The sequence below is a fragment of the Chiloscyllium plagiosum genome, chromosome 50 (genome assembly GCF_004010195.1).
Source record: "Chiloscyllium plagiosum isolate BGI_BamShark_2017 chromosome 50, ASM401019v2, whole genome shotgun sequence".
Lineage (NCBI taxonomy): Eukaryota > Metazoa > Chordata > Chondrichthyes > Orectolobiformes > Hemiscylliidae > Chiloscyllium > Chiloscyllium plagiosum.
The window spans coordinates 7,947,671-7,966,113 of record NC_057759.1 but is presented as its reverse complement, the minus strand read 5'-3'; the positions used below and the strand labels follow the sequence as shown (position 1 = coordinate 7,966,113).

The window sequence follows — 18,443 nt, the reverse complement described above, 5'->3', positions numbered from 1 at the left end:
GTGTGTTTTTATAATGGTGCATAAAGTATCCAAGAGGTAGGACAAGAGACTGTCCACAGACCAAGAGGGAGGGATATAGTAATTATAGCAAAGTCAGCTAGTCAATCCTCATGGAATAAGTTCCTGATTGGATCTGATTAATAGCCCCAGTCAGGCAGCTCTGCCTGTCAAAAATGTTAAGTATTAGAGATACTGATGTTTTGATGGTTGGCTCTGTGTGAGGCAGTACTATAGTCAAGGATGACTTGGTGATGGGATACTGGCCTTTCTGGAATTACTTTAATCAGGTCCTACTTTAGACATCGACTCAGTTAAGAACAATTTCATCACATCTTTCAAGGTAAGGCTTTATGGCAAGCTTCTGTGGTAAGCAGTGGTGTAACTGTAATCTCAGTAGTCGTATGTTTGTACTCCTCTAGAAAGTTAGAATCTGTGCAGTGCAGAGCATGCTGTTTGTAGCCTTACCATCATTTATAGATTGTTAATACATGTTGTTGAGATGCAACTGAGAAGTTCCACTTTATGAAGATGAGATAAAACCCATATTAGAACATCATAAAGAGTCAGCCACCAAAATGTCAGTATCTCTAATACTTAACATTTTTGATAGCCAGAGCTGCCTGATTGGATCTAATTAATAGCCCCAATCCGGGAACTTATTCCATGAGGTCCAGCTAGCTGACTTAGAGTCTGTGGACACAGGCTTGTCCTATCTCTTGGATAGGAAGGCAACCTGGGGGGTGCAGTGAGAGAGGGACTCACTGAGATCTTTGTAGAGGGAGGAAGAGAGCTTCTTCAAGGAGGGCAAGAGAGGGACTCACTGAGATCTCTTGGATAGCTTTCTTAGGCGTTTTAGCATCATGTCAGGTTCCTCTGAGTCAAGATTAGAGTGGTGCGGGAAATGCACAGCAGGTCAGGCAGCATCCGAGGAGCAGGAAAATCGACAGGAATTCCTAATGAATGGCTTTTGCCCGAAACGTCGATTTTCCTGTTCCTCGGATGCTGAGTGACCTGCTGTGCTTTTCCAGCACCATTAATCTTGACTCTAATCTCCAGCATCTGCAGTACCTACTTCTGCTAGGCTCCTCTGACTCAGCAACTGACAGAGAGAGCATGCAGCACATGCTAGATCATCTCTTGCACCAGTAATGCCTCAGTAGAATTTCACTTTCTTCTTCCAGCGGCAAGGACATTGAAGTGACTACTTCCATCCTCTCTATCTCTGATTGAGGACTCAACAACATTTCACAAAGAGAGCATATCCACAGGATCTGGCAGCATTTTTGATAATTCCAAAGAGCAGGACACATTTTGCTCCCTCATCGTTTGAGAATCCACAGCTTTCATGTAGTCACATATTTATTCAGAACCATTGCACCAACCCAAACTTTATATATCAGTCCTGACCTCAAGTTGACCATGTGATGTTATTTCCATGATTCTTACACAAAACTTCATCCCCTCTATCAAACACTTTCTCGCAATTGCCGGAGTTTTGGGTCCAACATTGCAGTTTCACCTGATGCAGTTTCACCTGATGCAGTTTCACCTGATGCAGTTTCACCTTCCCACCAGGTCTGAAAAGATCAGACTTAACCTGACACAGAGTCTTCTACCTATTAGCAAATCTGCCAGTACTAAATCTCTATACTGACATGTAGGGTGATTCTATGATCTATCTAGCAAGGCTGTAGGTGGCTTTTTCAGCCAAACCTTTGAAGTCTGGACTGCTCTTTTTGCCAGGCCATTTGATGATGGGTGGTATGGAGCTGTCCTTCTATGTTAAATTCCATTCAACTCCAAGAAATAATCAAATTCTCTGCTGGTAAAATCATGGCCCTTTATCTGTGACCAACATTTCTGGTCCTCTGTGTGTAGCAAACTATGTGCAGCTTTTTACATCGCCCAGTGAGAGACGAATGGAGCCTATGCACGTCCAACCAGTTTGAGTAGGCTGCCTACAATGACTGAGAACATAGAACCCATGAAAGAGCCTGCATAATCAATGTGCAACTAAGTCCAGGGTTCACCCAGCCATTCCCACGAATTTGGAGGGACTTCTGTCAGCGCTTTTGACCTTGTTGACACTTCCCCACCAATGCGATTACATCTGTGGCTGGGCCTGGCCACCAGACATAACCTCTAGTCAAAATCTTCATGTTGGAGACCCCTAGATGGCACTGGTAAAGCTCTGCCAGTATTTAAAAGCAACCTATGTTTGGGACAATCCCTTTTGCTCTCATATGTCATCCTCTACAGTGAGCTGGTCTCTCTAGGTCCATAAAGACCGCTTTATTCCTTTATATTCCTTAAACCTTCCAGGAAGACTTCCAGATACTTAATTAGGGCTTCAATCAGGCAGCAATTTTCTACTTGAAAGTTGTTGAGCCAATCTAAATAAATCTCTCACAACCAATTTCACCTCATTAAGATTGGGTCCAAGCCTTTTACTACAATCACTGGTAACTTAACTAGCTGCTTTTCATAAGAGACCGGAAGCGAAGTTGTATCTTTACAACAGTTGTAACTTAACAGTTGATATGCAAAGGTTCCTTGGTATAGGTTCTCAGCCTAGCTGAGGTTTTGTACAAAGTTAGGGACTGGAGTCCAGAGCAAATTTTATTAAAAACAGTTTTCATGATCACTGATACAGCTGCACTGGTATTGGCCTCCAGTAGAACGAGATAACTATTTAACAAGATATTTATCATAATTGGTTCTGATTTTGATGTTGCTAAGCAACTTTACTGTTTCAAACCAGATGTAGGTGGGCTTTCCAAGGTATGGATTCTCCTGGATACTATTCTATGTGTGCTCTCTTACTCGATTTAGGTGTGGTAGCACCTATTTGCTTTCTTGAGTCCACATACCAACAACAACTACAATGGCTTACCAGTCAGAATCCTGAAGAAAACATTAACTGCTTGGCCAAGGCTCAGCTTTGTTTTGGAGTTTTGCTGTGGGCCAACCAAGAATCCCTCTGGTCAGGTTACGTCCTGAGTGAAGTGTGCAAATACCTGCAATCAAGTGGTATGCCTGAAGCTCAGTCAGACTGGCGAGGGATGTCCGCTTCCATCGGAATATCTTGCAACTCATATGCTCCACTTGCCACATTTTCCATTGATGAAGTCAGGTGTAGTAACTGTTTGAAATCCACTTGGACTCAGCAAAGCGGGTGTTTTGTATGGTTACATCGTTAATCCTGGCATACCAGACAGTCCTTAAGCATCTAATTAAGGGTTAAACCAAATTCACAGGCTTCCGCCAGTTGTCTTAACCTTGTCAAAAATCCCAACACACAGTTTCCTCTGGTTGTTGAATTGCCAAGTAAATGAAACAGCATCTCAGAATTACAGGTGGCTTGGGGGTCATTATTATTATTTAATTATGTCAGTCAATTCTTGAAATATTTTAGTATCTGGTGCCTCAGGGATAGTTAGTCTCCCAATGACAGAGAAGCTGCAGCTCCACAGGCTGTCAGGAGAATTACTTGCTGTTTATTATCTGCCACGATAGTGTCATTTGCCCAAACAAAATAACTTATTCTTTCTATGCATTGGACCCAGTCCTCGACAGCAGGGTCGAACAAGTAAGTGCTTTCCAAACAAAGGTATGACATGCAAAATATTTAGCCTGACTGTTATGAGCAAACTTATTTGGGATCATGCTTTACTTTTGTTGCCATTGAAATAATTCCACAGAGGCTAATATCCTGTCAGCAAGTCACCTCCTATTTTCACATGAACGGTCCTTGACTACAGTAGTGCCTCATACAGAATTGGACTCAGATTTTTTTTTCTCAGCCAGGGAACCAATAACTTCAGAAATTCTGCCATTTTGAATGAATACTGAATGAACTTTCGTATATACTGAATAACTGCTATGAGTTATATTCTACTTATTCACATTGCCAAACAAGATGACAAAAGCACAATGTTAAATTAGTATAACGCTTTTGACTCGGGGTTCTTCTCTACCCTTGTGCCCTAGTATGGAAATCAATTTGCTCCTGCTTTATTTAGATTCCCAGTAGGTGGTGACAGAATGAAACCAAGACGCTTCCCCAACTGAGATTGAAGGTTAGCCCATGATGGAAGAGATTCAGCATTAAAACAACCTCCTCCCTTCCAATTCCACCAAAGAGGTCCAACGTTTGTCACACACAGAAGTTTGCCTCTCATCCCCAAATCCCTCCCCCCTTTCTCCTTCCCTTTCACCCTGTTCCTGTTCAATACCTTCCCTTTCCTTCTCTCCTCTTTCCGTTCCAATTTTCTCCTGCCTTCCAGTCCAGCTTGACCTGAATAACACATTTAGTCTTGCCTGTATACAAACCCAGTTATGGAGTAATTGCATAAGAATAATCTAAAAATCATTCACCTGTCTCACAGTCACATTGTGCTATCTTAAGAAATCTAGTAAATTTGACATATCTATATAACGGTGCCAAGATCACACAAAGAACATCACACACAAACAAAAATTCAGTTTCAGATCAGACAAGTACATTGAACGAATACTTTTCACTTGCCTGCTTTCACCACAGACTTGATTTAGTAAACCTGTGTGCTTTAAAAGAGCTGCAAGGACAAATCTCGAAGCTGTATCCAACAAAGTCTCATTGCCAAGAATCGCACTGTCCCAATCTGGAAAATATATATTACAGTAATAAGTGTATTTATTAGATAGTGGCAGAAAATCCATTTAAACATGCATACATTTTGGTTGTTTTATTTTGGGGGGGGTCGATACAATGGCACAATGGTTAGCACAGCTGCCTCTCAGCACAGGGACCCAAGTTCGATTCCGGCGACTGTCTGTGTGGAGTTTACACATTCTCCCAGTGTCTGTGTGGGTTTCCTCTGGTTTCCTGCCACAATCCAAAGATGTGAAGGTTAGGTGAATTGGCCATGCTAAATTGCTTGTAATATTCAGGAATGTGTAGGTTAGGTATAAATGCAGAGTAGTAGGGAAATGTAGAGTAGTAGGGATGAGTTACTCTTCAGAGGGTCGGTATGGACTTGTTGAGCCGAAGGGCCTGTTTCTGCACTGTAGGGATTCTATGATTCAGTGCAAAAGGCAGAGGATGTTACGGTGGCGAAATAGAAACCCTCTCCAAATTGATTATCTATGGTGAACATTGTGATGAAAAGTCTGTGATAAATATCATTTCAAGAGTTTAGTTTTCAAACTAGCAAAACATGGGTTTAAAACAAGGTCAGTAAAATATTCTGAAATAATAACCACTATGTGCCAGCGATCTTTCAAATAAAAGTAGTGATGTGGATGCTGCAAATCTAAAATAAAATCACAAAATACTGGAGAAACTCAGGTCTGGCAGCATCTGTGAATCACGAAGAGTTATCATTCCGAGTAAAATGACTCTTCCTTTATATCAGACATTAGTGCAATCTTATATAAGGTAGAAAAGTAGCTTGGTGTCAAACTGAATTCCAAATCCACCATTATACTGCACTGATATCCTCCTCATTCTACTGGGGAATGTACTGTAAAAGCATCAAGAAGAAAGAGGTGTACACAGCCTACATTGATGGCCATGAAACTATTAATTGTGGCAAAAATTCATCTGATTCACTAACGTCCTTCAGGGAAGGACAGACATCACCCTTACCAGGTCTACCTGATCTTAACTGCTGTGTCGATGCTGCTTCTTTAATAAGGTTTTGTTGTCCCTGGGTGTTTTTCCAGAGAAGTCATAAAGTCAGGGTTTCTAATATGTCTGGGTTTATCTACTTCAGAATGCTTTTAAGTCTTTGTTTTAAAACACTTGGACAATGAAAGGGGAATGGTCAGTTCTCCCAGTTCAGGATTTGGTTTGGTTTGGTTTTAGCAGTCTGGTTGTTTTGTTTGCAGCTGCTGGTCAAGTTTTAGCTGGGAACCCAGAGAAACTGCAGGGGACGCAAAGAAGCAGTTCCAAGTTAATCCTCTCTCTATCTGACATCTTTCCTGTAAGAACCTGTTTGATATTATTTTTTTGCCAAGGGGGTGTTTATGGGAATGTTGTAAGCACTTAGAACAGTATCATTAAGATTGTCCTCATGTTGGTTGGTTTTTCAAATAGTTATGTTATTCTAAATTTGGTTTTCTTTTATTCATATGTAAATACATTACTTTATTCAAAACTGAGTGGGTGGGTCAGCCATGTCACTCCTGGAATATCCACTTTACATCTGCTTAAAACAACTACAAAGGTTAGGGTCTGGGCTAACTTCTTGAAATGTTTTGAGGGGGTCTGGCCTGGTCCATAGCACTGACCACTGGAATGGCCAAGCAAACTATTTGGCTCAAAGGGTAACAAATGCTGGCCTAGTCAGTAACACCCACATCCTTTGGAAGCAGAAATAAAGAAAATCATTCCAAACAAATGGGCGGCACGGTGGCACAGTGGTTAGCACTGCTGCCTCACAGCGCCAGAGACCCGGGTTTAATTCCCACCTCAGGCAACTGTCTGTGTGGAGTTTGCACATTCTCCCCGTGCATGCGTGGGTTTCCTCCAGTTTCCTCCCACAGTCCAAAAATGTGCAGGTTAGGTGAATTGTCCGAACTGTTGGGTGAAGGGGTAAATGTAGGGGAATAGGTCTGGGTGGGTTGCTCTTCGGCGGGTCGGTGTGGACTTGTTAGGCTGAAGGGCCTGTTTCCACACTGTAAGAAATCTGTAAATCTGTAAAAACAAATGCCACAGCATCTCGCCCACAGCAAAACAATGGAAATGGAGGGCAGGTTAAAGAGGAATGAATTAAAATGGAATGAATTAAAATGGGCAGGCAAAGTGGTGAAGAAGTCAGACAACAGGCCACCTTTCAAGTACCACAGACTGAGGCAGGCAAGGGGAAATAAGGGAGAAAGAAAAATCACATTGTCCTGAAACTAATCAACAGTCTACAGCCTTCCTCAGGAGGAGGTAAATTGCAACTGAATGTTCTGGTTGTGGCCTGTTTTTATAGAACTGTTCTTTGGTCATGATGCTGGCAATTCTGAGTATTTTTGGATTAAGCTCACATATGGACCAACCTTTCTCACATTGCTTTGACCTTCATTGTGAGTTCTCAGGAAACAAAATACAGCACTGTGCTCAAGATCTGAATTCAGAATGTCTTTGAACTTCTCCTAAAAACTTCCAACTCATGGTTTAAAAATTCCTATTTTAATAAACAAAAGATGAAAGGTCTATGGATGCTGGAAATCAGAAACAAAATGTAATCGCTGGAAAAACTCAGCATGTTTGGCAGCATCTGTGGAAGGAAAGTAGACTTAACATAATAGGTTCAATAACATTTCTTCAGAATGGAATATAGCTAGGAAAAGGTTGGTATAAATGCTGATGATGGGAAGGAGACTGATAAAGAGGGTAAAAGTATGTGGGATCCAGAGTAACTGTCAAGTTGGATCCAAAATTAATCTAGCAGTAGAAGACAAAGGATGGCAATTGAACCTGTTTATGAGACTAGAGACCATTGGTGCACCCCAGAAATCGGTGCTGGATCTATCATTGTTTATGATATGTAGAAAAGATGTGGTGGGGGAGGAGAGGAGAAGAGAGAAACATCGAGAAGAGGGCATGATAAAGAAGCTTGCAGATACTTTTTTCTTCACTTGAGATATTGGTGTCACTGGCTAGGCCTAGTTCTGACCTTATGATGGAGGGAAGGTTGGTCCTAGGACACTACCCTGAGGAACTCCTTCAGAGATCTCCTGAAGCTGAGATGACTGACCTTTAACAACTAACTCCTTCTTCTGTGCAAAGTCTGATCCCAAACAGCAAAGAGTTTTCCCCCAGTTCTGATTGACTACAGTTTTGCTATATTGATGCCATACTCAGTCCAGTGCAAATTCAAGGGATCACTGGAGAAGGCCAAGGCGAATGATCTTCTGGATTATCTTAATCATTTGATTGGTCCTTGAGGAAGCATAACGTTGCAGGGTAGCGACTGGATGAATAGAAAGCAACTATTCCATTTACTTTTAGGGTCAATGACAAGGGAGCATCATTCAGGTGAAAGACTGGAGGTTCGGCAGCATGGTGACTCATTAGTTAGCACTGCTGCTTAACAGCGACGGGGACCCTGGTTCGATTCCAGCCTCGGGTAAGTCTGTGTAAGGTTTGCCTGTTCTCAGTGTCTATGTGGATTCCCATTTGGTGCTCCAACTTCCTCCCACAGTACGAAGATGTGCAGGTTAGATGGATTACGCTTGCTAAATTGCCCTGCAATGTCCAGGGATGTGCAGTGTAGGTCGATCAGCATGGTAAATCTCTGGTTATGGTGATAGGGTCTAGCTAGTCTGGATGGAATGCTGTTTGGATGGTTGGTGCAGTCTCAAAGGGCTGAATGTTTTCTTACTACATTCTGTGATTAAGAATCACCTAACCTTAGTATCTTAAGTTGAGGTGCAAACAAGACTACCTAATTTCTTTTCTGCAAAATAAAAACCTTTGTCTCATGCTTTGTTTGCTTTTTTCATTTGTTCATGGCATGTTGGTTTCACTGTCTGGACCAGCATTTCTTGTTCATCCCTAAATATTCTCAAGGTGCGCTGCCGTTTTAAACTACTGCAGTCCCTGGCATGTAAAGACAACCACACTGCCAGTGGGAAGGGAATTCCAGGATTGTGACCCAATGAAAATGTTTCCAAGTCAGGCTAGAGTTTGACTTGGAGTGGATTTTCAGATGATTGTAAAGACGAGAATGAGTTTTCTCTGATGCCTGACATTCTAACTTCCTGGGTCAGACTTGCTAGCGTCAAGTTCAAAAAGCTCTGACTGGCATCTTGATATTTACGGTCTAGATTACCATATAAAAGCCATTAAATGTTAATGATTCCGTATTTCCCAAGAACTGGATTCAAAATCTTGATCCAAATTAGAGGAAACACTTTTCCTTTTGTGGCACTGTGGCTAGCACTGCTACCTCACAACGCCAAGGACCGGTGTTCAATTCTGCCATTGGCAACGATCTGTGTGGAGTTTGAACATTCTCAGTGCCTGCAAGGATCTCCTCCGGGTGCTCAGGTTTTCTCCCACAGTCCAATAATTTGCAGATTAGGTACACTGGCCATATCGAATTGCCCATAGTGTCCAGGTACATGCAGGCTAGGTGGATTAGTCATGGAAAATGCAGACTTGCAAGGATAGGGTGGGTTTGGGTCAGATGTTCTCAGATGGTCAGTGTGGACTCGATGGGTTGAATGGCCTGCTTCCGCATGGTGGACATTCTATGCTATAATTTCCCTTGTTCTGAAATCTCCTCAGTTTCATTTAGGACTGAGAAATTAAACTGCATTTATTTCAATGCAAGAAGCCCAACAGGTAAGGCAGATGAATTCAGGATGGAAAAATGGACTGGGATATCATAGCGATTAGAGACGCAGTTCTGGGATGGACAGAACTGGCAGTTTAATGTTCCACAGTTTAGATAGGATTGCTGGGGAGGGGGGGTGGCAACAGAGGAGGGAGATTGGCATTTTCAATTAGAGACAATGTTACGGATATAATTAGAAAGGATTGTCCTGCGAATACGTCCAGGGAAAATATTTGAGTGGAATTGAGAAATAAGAGAAATTGGGACGGCATGGTGGCTCAGTGGTTAGCACTGCTGCCTCACAGTTTGCACATTCTCCCCATGTCTGCATGAGTTTTCTCCAGGTGCTCCGGTTTCCTCCCACAGTCCAAAAGATGTGCAGGTCAGGTGAATTGGCCATGCTAAATTGCCCACAGTGTTAAGTGCATTAGTCAGAGGGAAATGGGTCTGGGTGGGTTACTCTTCAGAGGGTCAGTATGGACTTGTTGGGCCGAAGGGCCTGTTTGCACATTGCAGGGAATCTAAAGAAAGGTATAATCACCTTTTTTGGGATTGTACTATAGACTCCCCGAATAGTCAACAGGAAATTGAGAAACAACTTTGTTCAGAGATCTCAGTTACCTGTAAGAACAATAGGAGATTTTAACTTTCCAAATATAGATTGGGACTGGATGGAGAGGAAATTGCTAAGTGCGTACATAAAAAGTTTCTCACTCAGTATGTGGATGTACCTACCACAGAAAGTGCTAAACTTGACCTACTCTTGGGAAATAAGGCAGGGCAGGTGACTGAGGTGTCAGTGTGGGAGCACTTTGGGGCCAGCGACCTTAATTCTATTAGTTTTAAAATAGTGATGAAAAAGGATAGGCCAGATCTAAAATTTAAAGATCTGAATTGGAGGAAGGTCAATTTTGATGGTACTAAACAAGAACTTTCAAAAGTTGATTTGGGGTGGATGTTTGCATGTAAAAGGACAGCTAGAACATGGGAAGCCTTCAAAAATGAGTCCAGAGATAATACATACCTGTTAGGGCAGAGGGCAAGGCTGGGTGACCAAAGATATTGATGTTTTGGTCAAAAATAAGAAGGAAGCATTGGTCAGGTATAGACAGCAGGGATTGAGTGAATCTTGTGAACAGTATAAAGGCAGTACAATATAACTAAGACGGAAATCAGGAGGGCAAAAAAGGGGACATGAGAGCTTTGGGAAATAAGGCCAAGGAGAATCTACAAATACATAAAGGACAAAAGGGTAACTAGGGAGAGAATAGGGCCCCTCAAAGATCAGCAAGGCAGTCTATGCGTGCAACTGCAGGAGATGAGGAAAGATACTAAACAAGTATTTCACATGAGTGTTTACTGTGGAGGAGGATATGGAAGATAGAGAACATGGGGAAATAAATAGCGACATTTTGAAAAATGTCCATATTACAGAGGTGTTGGTACTGGACGCCTTAAAACGCATAAAGGTAGATAAATCCTCACACTTGATCAGGCATATCATAGAACTCTGTGGGAAGCTAAGCAAGTGATTGCTGGGCCCCTTGCTGAGATATTTGTACCATCAATAGCCACAAGTGAGGTATCAGAAGACTGGTGGTTGACTAATGGGGAACGACTACTTAAGAAATATGGTAAGGAAAAGCTAGGGAACCATAGACCAGTGAGCCTGACATCAGTGTTTTTGAAGAGTAGGTTGTTGGAAGGAATCCTGAGGGTCAGAATTTGTGTGTATTTGGAAAGGCAAAAGGACTTATTTCCGATAGTCAATGTGGCCCTGTGCATGGGAAATCATATCTCACCAATTCCATTGAATTTTTTGAAGTAGTAATGAAGAGGATTGATGAGGACAGAGCAGTGGATGTGCTTTATGTGGACTTCAGTAAGGCATTCAACAAGGTTCCTCAATGTCGCTCAAAAGTGAGATCACATGAAATAGAGGAAGAACTTGCCATTTGGATACAGAACTGGCTCGAAGGTAGAAGACAGATAGTGGTGGTGGAGGGTTGCTTTTAAGACTGGAGGCCTGTGACCAGTGGTGTGCCACAAGGTTTGGTGTTGGGTCCACTGCTTTTCGTCATTTATACAAATGATTTAAATGTGAACATAAGAGGTATATTTATTAAGTTTGCTGATGACACCAAAATTGAAGATGTAGTGGACAATGAAGAAGGTTGCTGATGAAGGGCTTGTGCCTGAAATGTTGATTCTCCTGCTCCTCGGATGCTGTCTGGCCTGCTGTGGTTTTCCAGCACCACACTCTCGACAGTGAAGAAGGTTACCTCAGAGTACAATCAGATGGGCGAATGGGCCGAGGAGTGGCAGATGGAGTTTAATTTAGACAAACATGAGGTACTGCATTTTGGAAAGGCAAATCAGGACAGGACTTATACACTTAATGGTAAAGTCCTGGGGAGTGTTGCTGAACAAAGAGACCTTGGAGTGCAGGTTCATAATTCCTTGAAAGTGGAGTCACAGGTGGAAAGGATAGTGAAGAAGGCATTTGGTATGCTTTCCTTACTGGTTAGTGCATTGAGTTGGGAGGTCATGTTGCAGCTGTATAGGACATTGGTGAGGCCATATTTGAAATACAGCATGCAATTCTGTGATCCCTGCTAAAGGAAGGATGTTATGAAACTTGAAAAGGTTCAGAAAAGGTTTACAAGATTCTGACAGGGTTGGAGCATTTGAACTATAGGGAGAGCCTGAATAAGCTGGGGTTACTTTTTCTGGAGCATCGGAGGCTGAGGGGTAACCTTAGAGGTTTATAAAATTATTAGGGGCATGGATAGGGCAAATAGCCAAGGTCTTTTCCCTGGGTTGGAGGAGTCCAAAACTAGGTTTAAAGTGAGAGGGGAAAGATTTAAAAGGGACCTGAGGGGCAACCTTTTCATGCAGACGGTGATGCGTGTATGGAATGAGCTGCCAGAGGAAATGGTGGAGGTTGGTACAATTACAACATTCAAAAGGCATCTGGATGGGTATATGAACAGAAAGGGTTTCGGGGGAATATGGGCTAAATGCTGGCAAATGGGATTAGCTAAATCTGGTCAGCATGGACGAGTTGGACTGAAGGGTCTGTTTCTACGGTGTAGAGTTCTATGACTTTATTTGTCTATTTCCTTTGGCCCACACATTGTAGCATCCCATTCATTCCACATGAGTTTCATTTCATCAATTCTAACCTTCTGGAATTTTAACCGTACACCTCTTCCCCTATTCCTCACTACTTTTGATCCTCATTGTCCCTCCACTACCTTTCATTGTCCCACCCCAACTTCTGTTTGTCCTGTCACCTCTCACTGCTCTTTTTATGTCCCATCCCTCACTTCCCTTTTATTCTGCCTACCCTCACTATCTCTCGTCCCTCCTGTACCGGGTGATAGAAGTAAAAATCCTTATAATATTTTAGGGGTATTTAGATGTGCTCTTGTAATGCCAAGGCATAGTCCTGGAAAAGGGATCAGAATAATTAGGTGGATACAATGTGCATTTTTCTGTGCTGTAGCTGTCTATGGCACTAGAACTAACCCTTCATAACTCTTATCTCTCACTATCCCCTTGCCACCCATTGCTCACCACTGGGCCCCACTGTCCCTCACTACTCATTTCTTTCCCTCATTAACATTTGCGCTCCTACTCTTGTTACCCTTTCACTCCATCCCTCACTACACCTTGAATTCCCCTAACCCTTCCATTGCTCACCATTCATTGCCTCCACTGTCACTTGCTATTGCTTGCTTGCTCCAGTACCTGCAGTTCTAAGGAAAGGTCACTGGACCTAAAATGCTAACTCTGATTTCTCTCCACAGATGCTGTCAGACCTACCAAGCTTTTCCAGCAATTTCTGCTTTTGCTTCTGATTTCCAGCATTCGCAATTCTTTCTGTTTCTTTTTTAAACTATGTTCTGGGCACACCTTCAACAGTACAGCATTGTCGCCATCTTGATTACTTTATTATTTTTCCTGCTAGTGCTTGTCAGATACACATTTAAATTACACAGAAAAGGTGGACCCACCTACCTTTACTGACAGCATAGTCCTGCATTTTGAGCCACAGAACATTGACAGGTTCTTTAGTCGAGCCCAAAGCCAGATCAACAAGCATAATATTCTCGGCACCAAGGCTATATTCAAAAGGTTTTTGTTCTTCATTTCCAGACAGTGCAACTTCCAGCAGAGAGCTCATGCATTTATCTGCATCACAAACAGTTTTTTTTGACTATTCACATATCCATTAAATGGTCTTTGAACTTAGGATTTAAAAATATTTTAAACACATTGGGTGAAATAATAAAATACATAAATGCCATCAAGACCATTTTAATACGTGACCTTTGTCATCAGAATTAATTTGTCTCATCATAAAATCTATTGTAGTTATCTGTACAGGTTCTGTTTACTTTCCCAAGAACAATTTGAAGTTGCACCTGCACACACTTTATTGGAGACAGTGATTTCCTGGCATTTGTACGGCACAAATGTATCTTGCCAATTGTCAGGTGAAGCTTGGATATTGTTTAATTCTTGCCACTTTTGGAAATGGACTGCTTCAATATCGATGGAGTTGCAAATTCTGAGAATATCCCCACTTTTGACCTGATGGAGGGAAGGTCACTGATTAAATAAATTAAGCATAGGAGGAATGCAGATATTAAATCATTAAGTGGGATGGAATACTCCCCACATATCTCAATAAATGCTGCTCCATCAACACTCAAAAGCTTGACGCGATCCAGGACAATGCAGCCTGCTGATTTGGCACCACATCCACAAACATTTTGTCATTCTGCCACTGACACTAAGTAGCAGCAGTGTGTACTATCTATAAGATGTATTGGAGAAAATCACCAAGGCTCCTTAGAGAGCACTTCCCAAACCCATGACCACTTCCATCAAGAAAGAAAAGGGCAGCAGATAAATGGCAACAGTGTCACCTGCAGGTTCCCCTCCAAACTATTCACCATCCTTTGAAGTATCTAGTCATTCCTTCGTTGCTGGGTAAAATTTCTAGACTTAAAACATAGAACATTACAGCGCAGTACAGGTCCTTCGGCCCTCGATGTTGCACCGACCTATGGACTCAATCTGAAGCCTAACTTGAACTATTCCATTTTCACCCATATACCTATCCAATATGCCCTTAATGTCAGCAAGTCTACTACTGTTGCAGGCAGGCCGTTCCATGTCACTACTACTGAGTAAAGGAACTACCCCTCATATCTGTCCTAAATCTATCACCCCACAATATAAAGCTATGTCCCCTCGTGTTAGCCTTCACCATCTGAGGAAAAAGGCTCTCACTGTCCAACCTATCTAATCCTCTGATTATCTTATACGTCTTGATTAAGTCACCTCCCAACCCTCTTATCTGCAACGAAAACAACCTCAGGTCCCTCTGCCTTTCCTCATAAGACCTTCCCTCCATACCAGGCAACACCCGAGGCAATCTCCTCTGAACCTTTTCCAAAGCTTCCACATCCTTCCTATAATGCGGTGATCAGAACTGCACGCAATACTCCAGGTGCCGCCTTACTAGTGTCTTGTACAACTGAAGCATAACCTCGTGGCTCCAAAACTCAATCCCCTAGCAATAAACTCCAATACAATATATGCCTTCTTAACAACCCTATCAACCTGGGTGGCAACTTTCAGGGATTTATGCACCTAGACACTGAGATCTCTCTGTTAATCTACACAGCCAAGAATCTTACCATGAGCCCAGGACTCTGCATTCCTGTTGTTTCTTCCGAAGTGAACTACCTCACACCTTTCCGCATTAAACTCCATTTTCCACTTCTCAGCACAGCTCTGCATCATCTCTACGTCCCTCTGCAACCCACAACATCCTTAGGCACCATCCAAAACTCGGCCTGCCTTAGTGTCATCTGCAAATTTACTTACCCATCCTTCTACACCACATCCAGATCATTTATAAAAATGACAAACAGCAGTGGTCCCAAAACAGATCCTTGTGGCACACCACTGGTAATGGCGTTCCAGGATGAACATTTCCCATCAACCACCACCCTCTGTCTTCCTTCAGCTAGCCAACTTCTGATTCAAACCACTAAATTACCTTCAATTCCGAAACTCCTTATTTTGTGCACTAGCTTACCGTGTGGCACCTTATCAAAAGCTTTACTAAGTCCATTTACACCAGATCAACTTCTTACCTTCACCCACCTGTTTGGTCACCTTCTCGAAGAACTCAATAAGGTTAGTGAGGCACGACCTACCCTTCACAATACCGTGTTGACTATTCCCTACTCAATTTATTCCTTTCCAGATGAACATAAATCCTATCTCTTATAACCTTTTCCAACACCTTACTCACAATCAAAGTAAGGCTCAGTGGTCTATAATTACCAGGGTTGACCCGACTTCCCTTCTTAAACAAGGGAGCAATATTTGCTGTTGTCCAGTCTTCTGGTACTACTCCTGTTGACAATGACGACATAAAGATCGAAGTCAAAGGCTCGGTAATCTCCTCCCTGGCTTCCCAGAGAATCGAGGATAAATCCCATCCGGTCCCAGGATATTATCTAATTTCAGTTCTTCTAAAATTGCTAAAACCTCCTCTTTGTCAACCTCAATCACATCCAATCTTATAGCCTGTATCTCCTTATTCTCAGTGGCACTGCCCTTTTCCAATGTGAATACCTACGAAAAGTATTCATTAAGCACTCCCCTTATGTCCTGAGATTCCACATACGACTTTCCACTACTACCTTTGATTGGCCCTAATCTTACGATTGACATTCTTTTATCCCTGATACGCCTACAGAAGGCCATAGGGTTTTCTTTGATCCTATCCGCCAACAACGTCTCATGTCCCCTTCTTAGCCCTCCTTTAGATCCTTTCTGGCTAAATTATAACTCTTAAGCCCCACTGTGTCTACCACTTCTGCTGGGTCTACCCTGCCAGTGAGACAGGACATAGCCAGGGATGGTAATGGTGGTGTCTGGGGTGTTATCTAAGGTATGATTCATTAAGAATGACAAGTTTTTGCTTCACTAGTCTGTGAGACATCTCTCCCAATTTCGGCACAAGGCCACAGCTGTTGATAAGGAGGTCTTTTCATTGTCGTTGTATTTTCCGGATCCAAGGTCGATGCCAGGTGGTCCATCCGGTTTCATTTCTTTGTTGTGACTTTCTAGTGATTGATATAACTGAGTGGTTTGCTAGGCCATTTCAAAGGGCAGTTGAGAGTCAACCACATTGCTATGGGTCCAGAGTCACAGGTAGACCAGACCAGGTAAGGATGGCAGATTTGCTTCCCTAGAGGATATTAGTGAGTCAGCTGGGTTTTTCTTACAATTGACAATGGTTTCATGGCCAATCGACCCTTAAATTCAGATTTTTAAAATTGAATTCAAATTTCTCCAGCTGCCATGGCGGGATTCAAACCCGCCACGGTGGCTCAGTGGTTTGCATTGGCACTGTGGCTCAGTGGTTCGCACTGCTGCTTCACAGCACCAGCATCCCCGGTTCGATTCCAGCCTGTCTAAGACTGTTTGTGTGGAGTTTGCACGTTCTCTCCGTGTCTGCATGAGGGTACTCCCACAGTCCAAAGATGTGCAGGTCAGGTGAATTGGCCACGCTCAATTGTCAATAGTGTTAGGTGCATTAGTCAGAGGGAAATGGGTCTGGGTGGGTTACTCTTCGGAGGGTCGGTGTGGACTGGTTGGGCCGAAGGGCCTATTTCCACACTGTAGTGAATCTAAAAAGACCCAGGTGCACAGAACATTATTCTGGGTTTCTGAATTAATAGTTGAGCAATAATACCACTGGGCCATCGCCCCCACAAATATCCAAGGATATACATCGTATCAAAAAGACAGGCAGGTGGGTTGAGGTGGCGGGGTTGCCTGTTTAGTAAAAAATGAAATGAAATCAAAAGTAATAAACAAACCAGGGTCAGATGATGTAGAATCTGTGTGGGTAGAGTTGAGGATGCCCAAAGGTAAGGAGACATAATGCAAGTTATCTATAGGCCTCCAAACAGTAGTCAGAATTGGAGGCATAAGATTCACCAAGAGATAGAAGAAGCGGGTAAGAAAGGCAAAGTTACTATGATCATGGGGGATTTCAATATCCAGGTGGATTGGCAGTGGATTACAAGAAAAGGAATTTGCAGAATTTCTACGAGATGGCTTTTTAGAGCAGCTTGTGGTGGAGCCCACCAGGGAACAGACAATATTGGATTTATTGTTGTGCGAAGAGGCACTCCTGATGAAGGGCTTATGTCCGAAACGTCGATTTTCCTGCTCCACGGATGCTGCCTGACCTGCTGTGCTCTTCCAGCACCACAGTCTCGACTCTCCCTGTGCAATGAGGCAGATTTGAAAAGGGAGCTTAAGGTGAAGGAACCCTTAGAAGGCAGTGACCATAATATTTGAGAAGAAGTAGATGTAATCAGTATTACAGTGAAATAAAGGCAACTACAGAGGCATGAGGAAGGAGCTGACCAGAATTAACTGGGAGAGAAGCCTACCAGGAAAGACAGGAATTTCTGGGAGTGTTTTGAGAGAGGCAGCAAAAATTCATCTCAACGAAAAAGCATACTAAAGACATGAAGACTTGGGAACTGGAGGAAATTCATGGTCAGATCTTGGGGACAGTCCATTTCACAGTAGAGGTGATGTTTGATGTATTCGAATGTATGAAGGTGGATAAATTTAGTCCCTGTCAGATATATCCAAGAACACTGCAAGGCGCAGGAGAAGAAATTACAGGGGCTCTGTCTGATATTTTTGCGTCATTGTTAGACATGGATAAGATCCTGGAAGACTAGAGTATTGCAAACATTGTGCCTTTATTCAAGAAGGGCTACTAAGAAAAACCTGGGAACTGTAGATCAGTAGGCCTATCATCTGTGGTGGGTAAGTTATTTGAGAAGATCCTGATAGATAAGATATACATGCAGTTGAAAAGACAAAGCTTGATTGGGAATAGTCAGAATGGCCCTGTGCGGGGGAGATCATACCTCACAAATTTGTTAGAGTTCTTTGATGAAGTGACCAGCAAGGTTAATGAGGGCAGGGCAGTAAACATAATCTATATGGATTTAAGTAAGGCCTTTGATAAGGTTCCACATGGTAGGCTGCTCTGGGAGGTTAGATCAT

General features: G+C 42.7%; 1 protein-coding gene across 4 annotated transcripts in view; it reads right to left on the bottom strand.

Moving 5' to 3' along the window:
- Positions 1 to 18,443, bottom strand: part of LOC122544483 (probable E3 ubiquitin-protein ligase HERC1) — a 248,390-nt gene that overhangs the window by 110,363 nt on the left and 119,584 nt on the right. For all 4 annotated transcript variants that reach the window (XM_043683720.1, XM_043683722.1, XM_043683723.1 and 1 more), the window contains exons 19-20: positions 13,338 to 13,511; positions 4,529 to 4,643 (exon numbers count right to left, since the gene is read on the bottom strand). In XM_043683720.1, the coding sequence (XP_043539655.1) occupies positions 4,529 to 4,643; positions 13,338 to 13,511 (289 nt within the window). The remainder of the gene's footprint in view (positions 1 to 4,528; positions 4,644 to 13,337; positions 13,512 to 18,443) is intronic.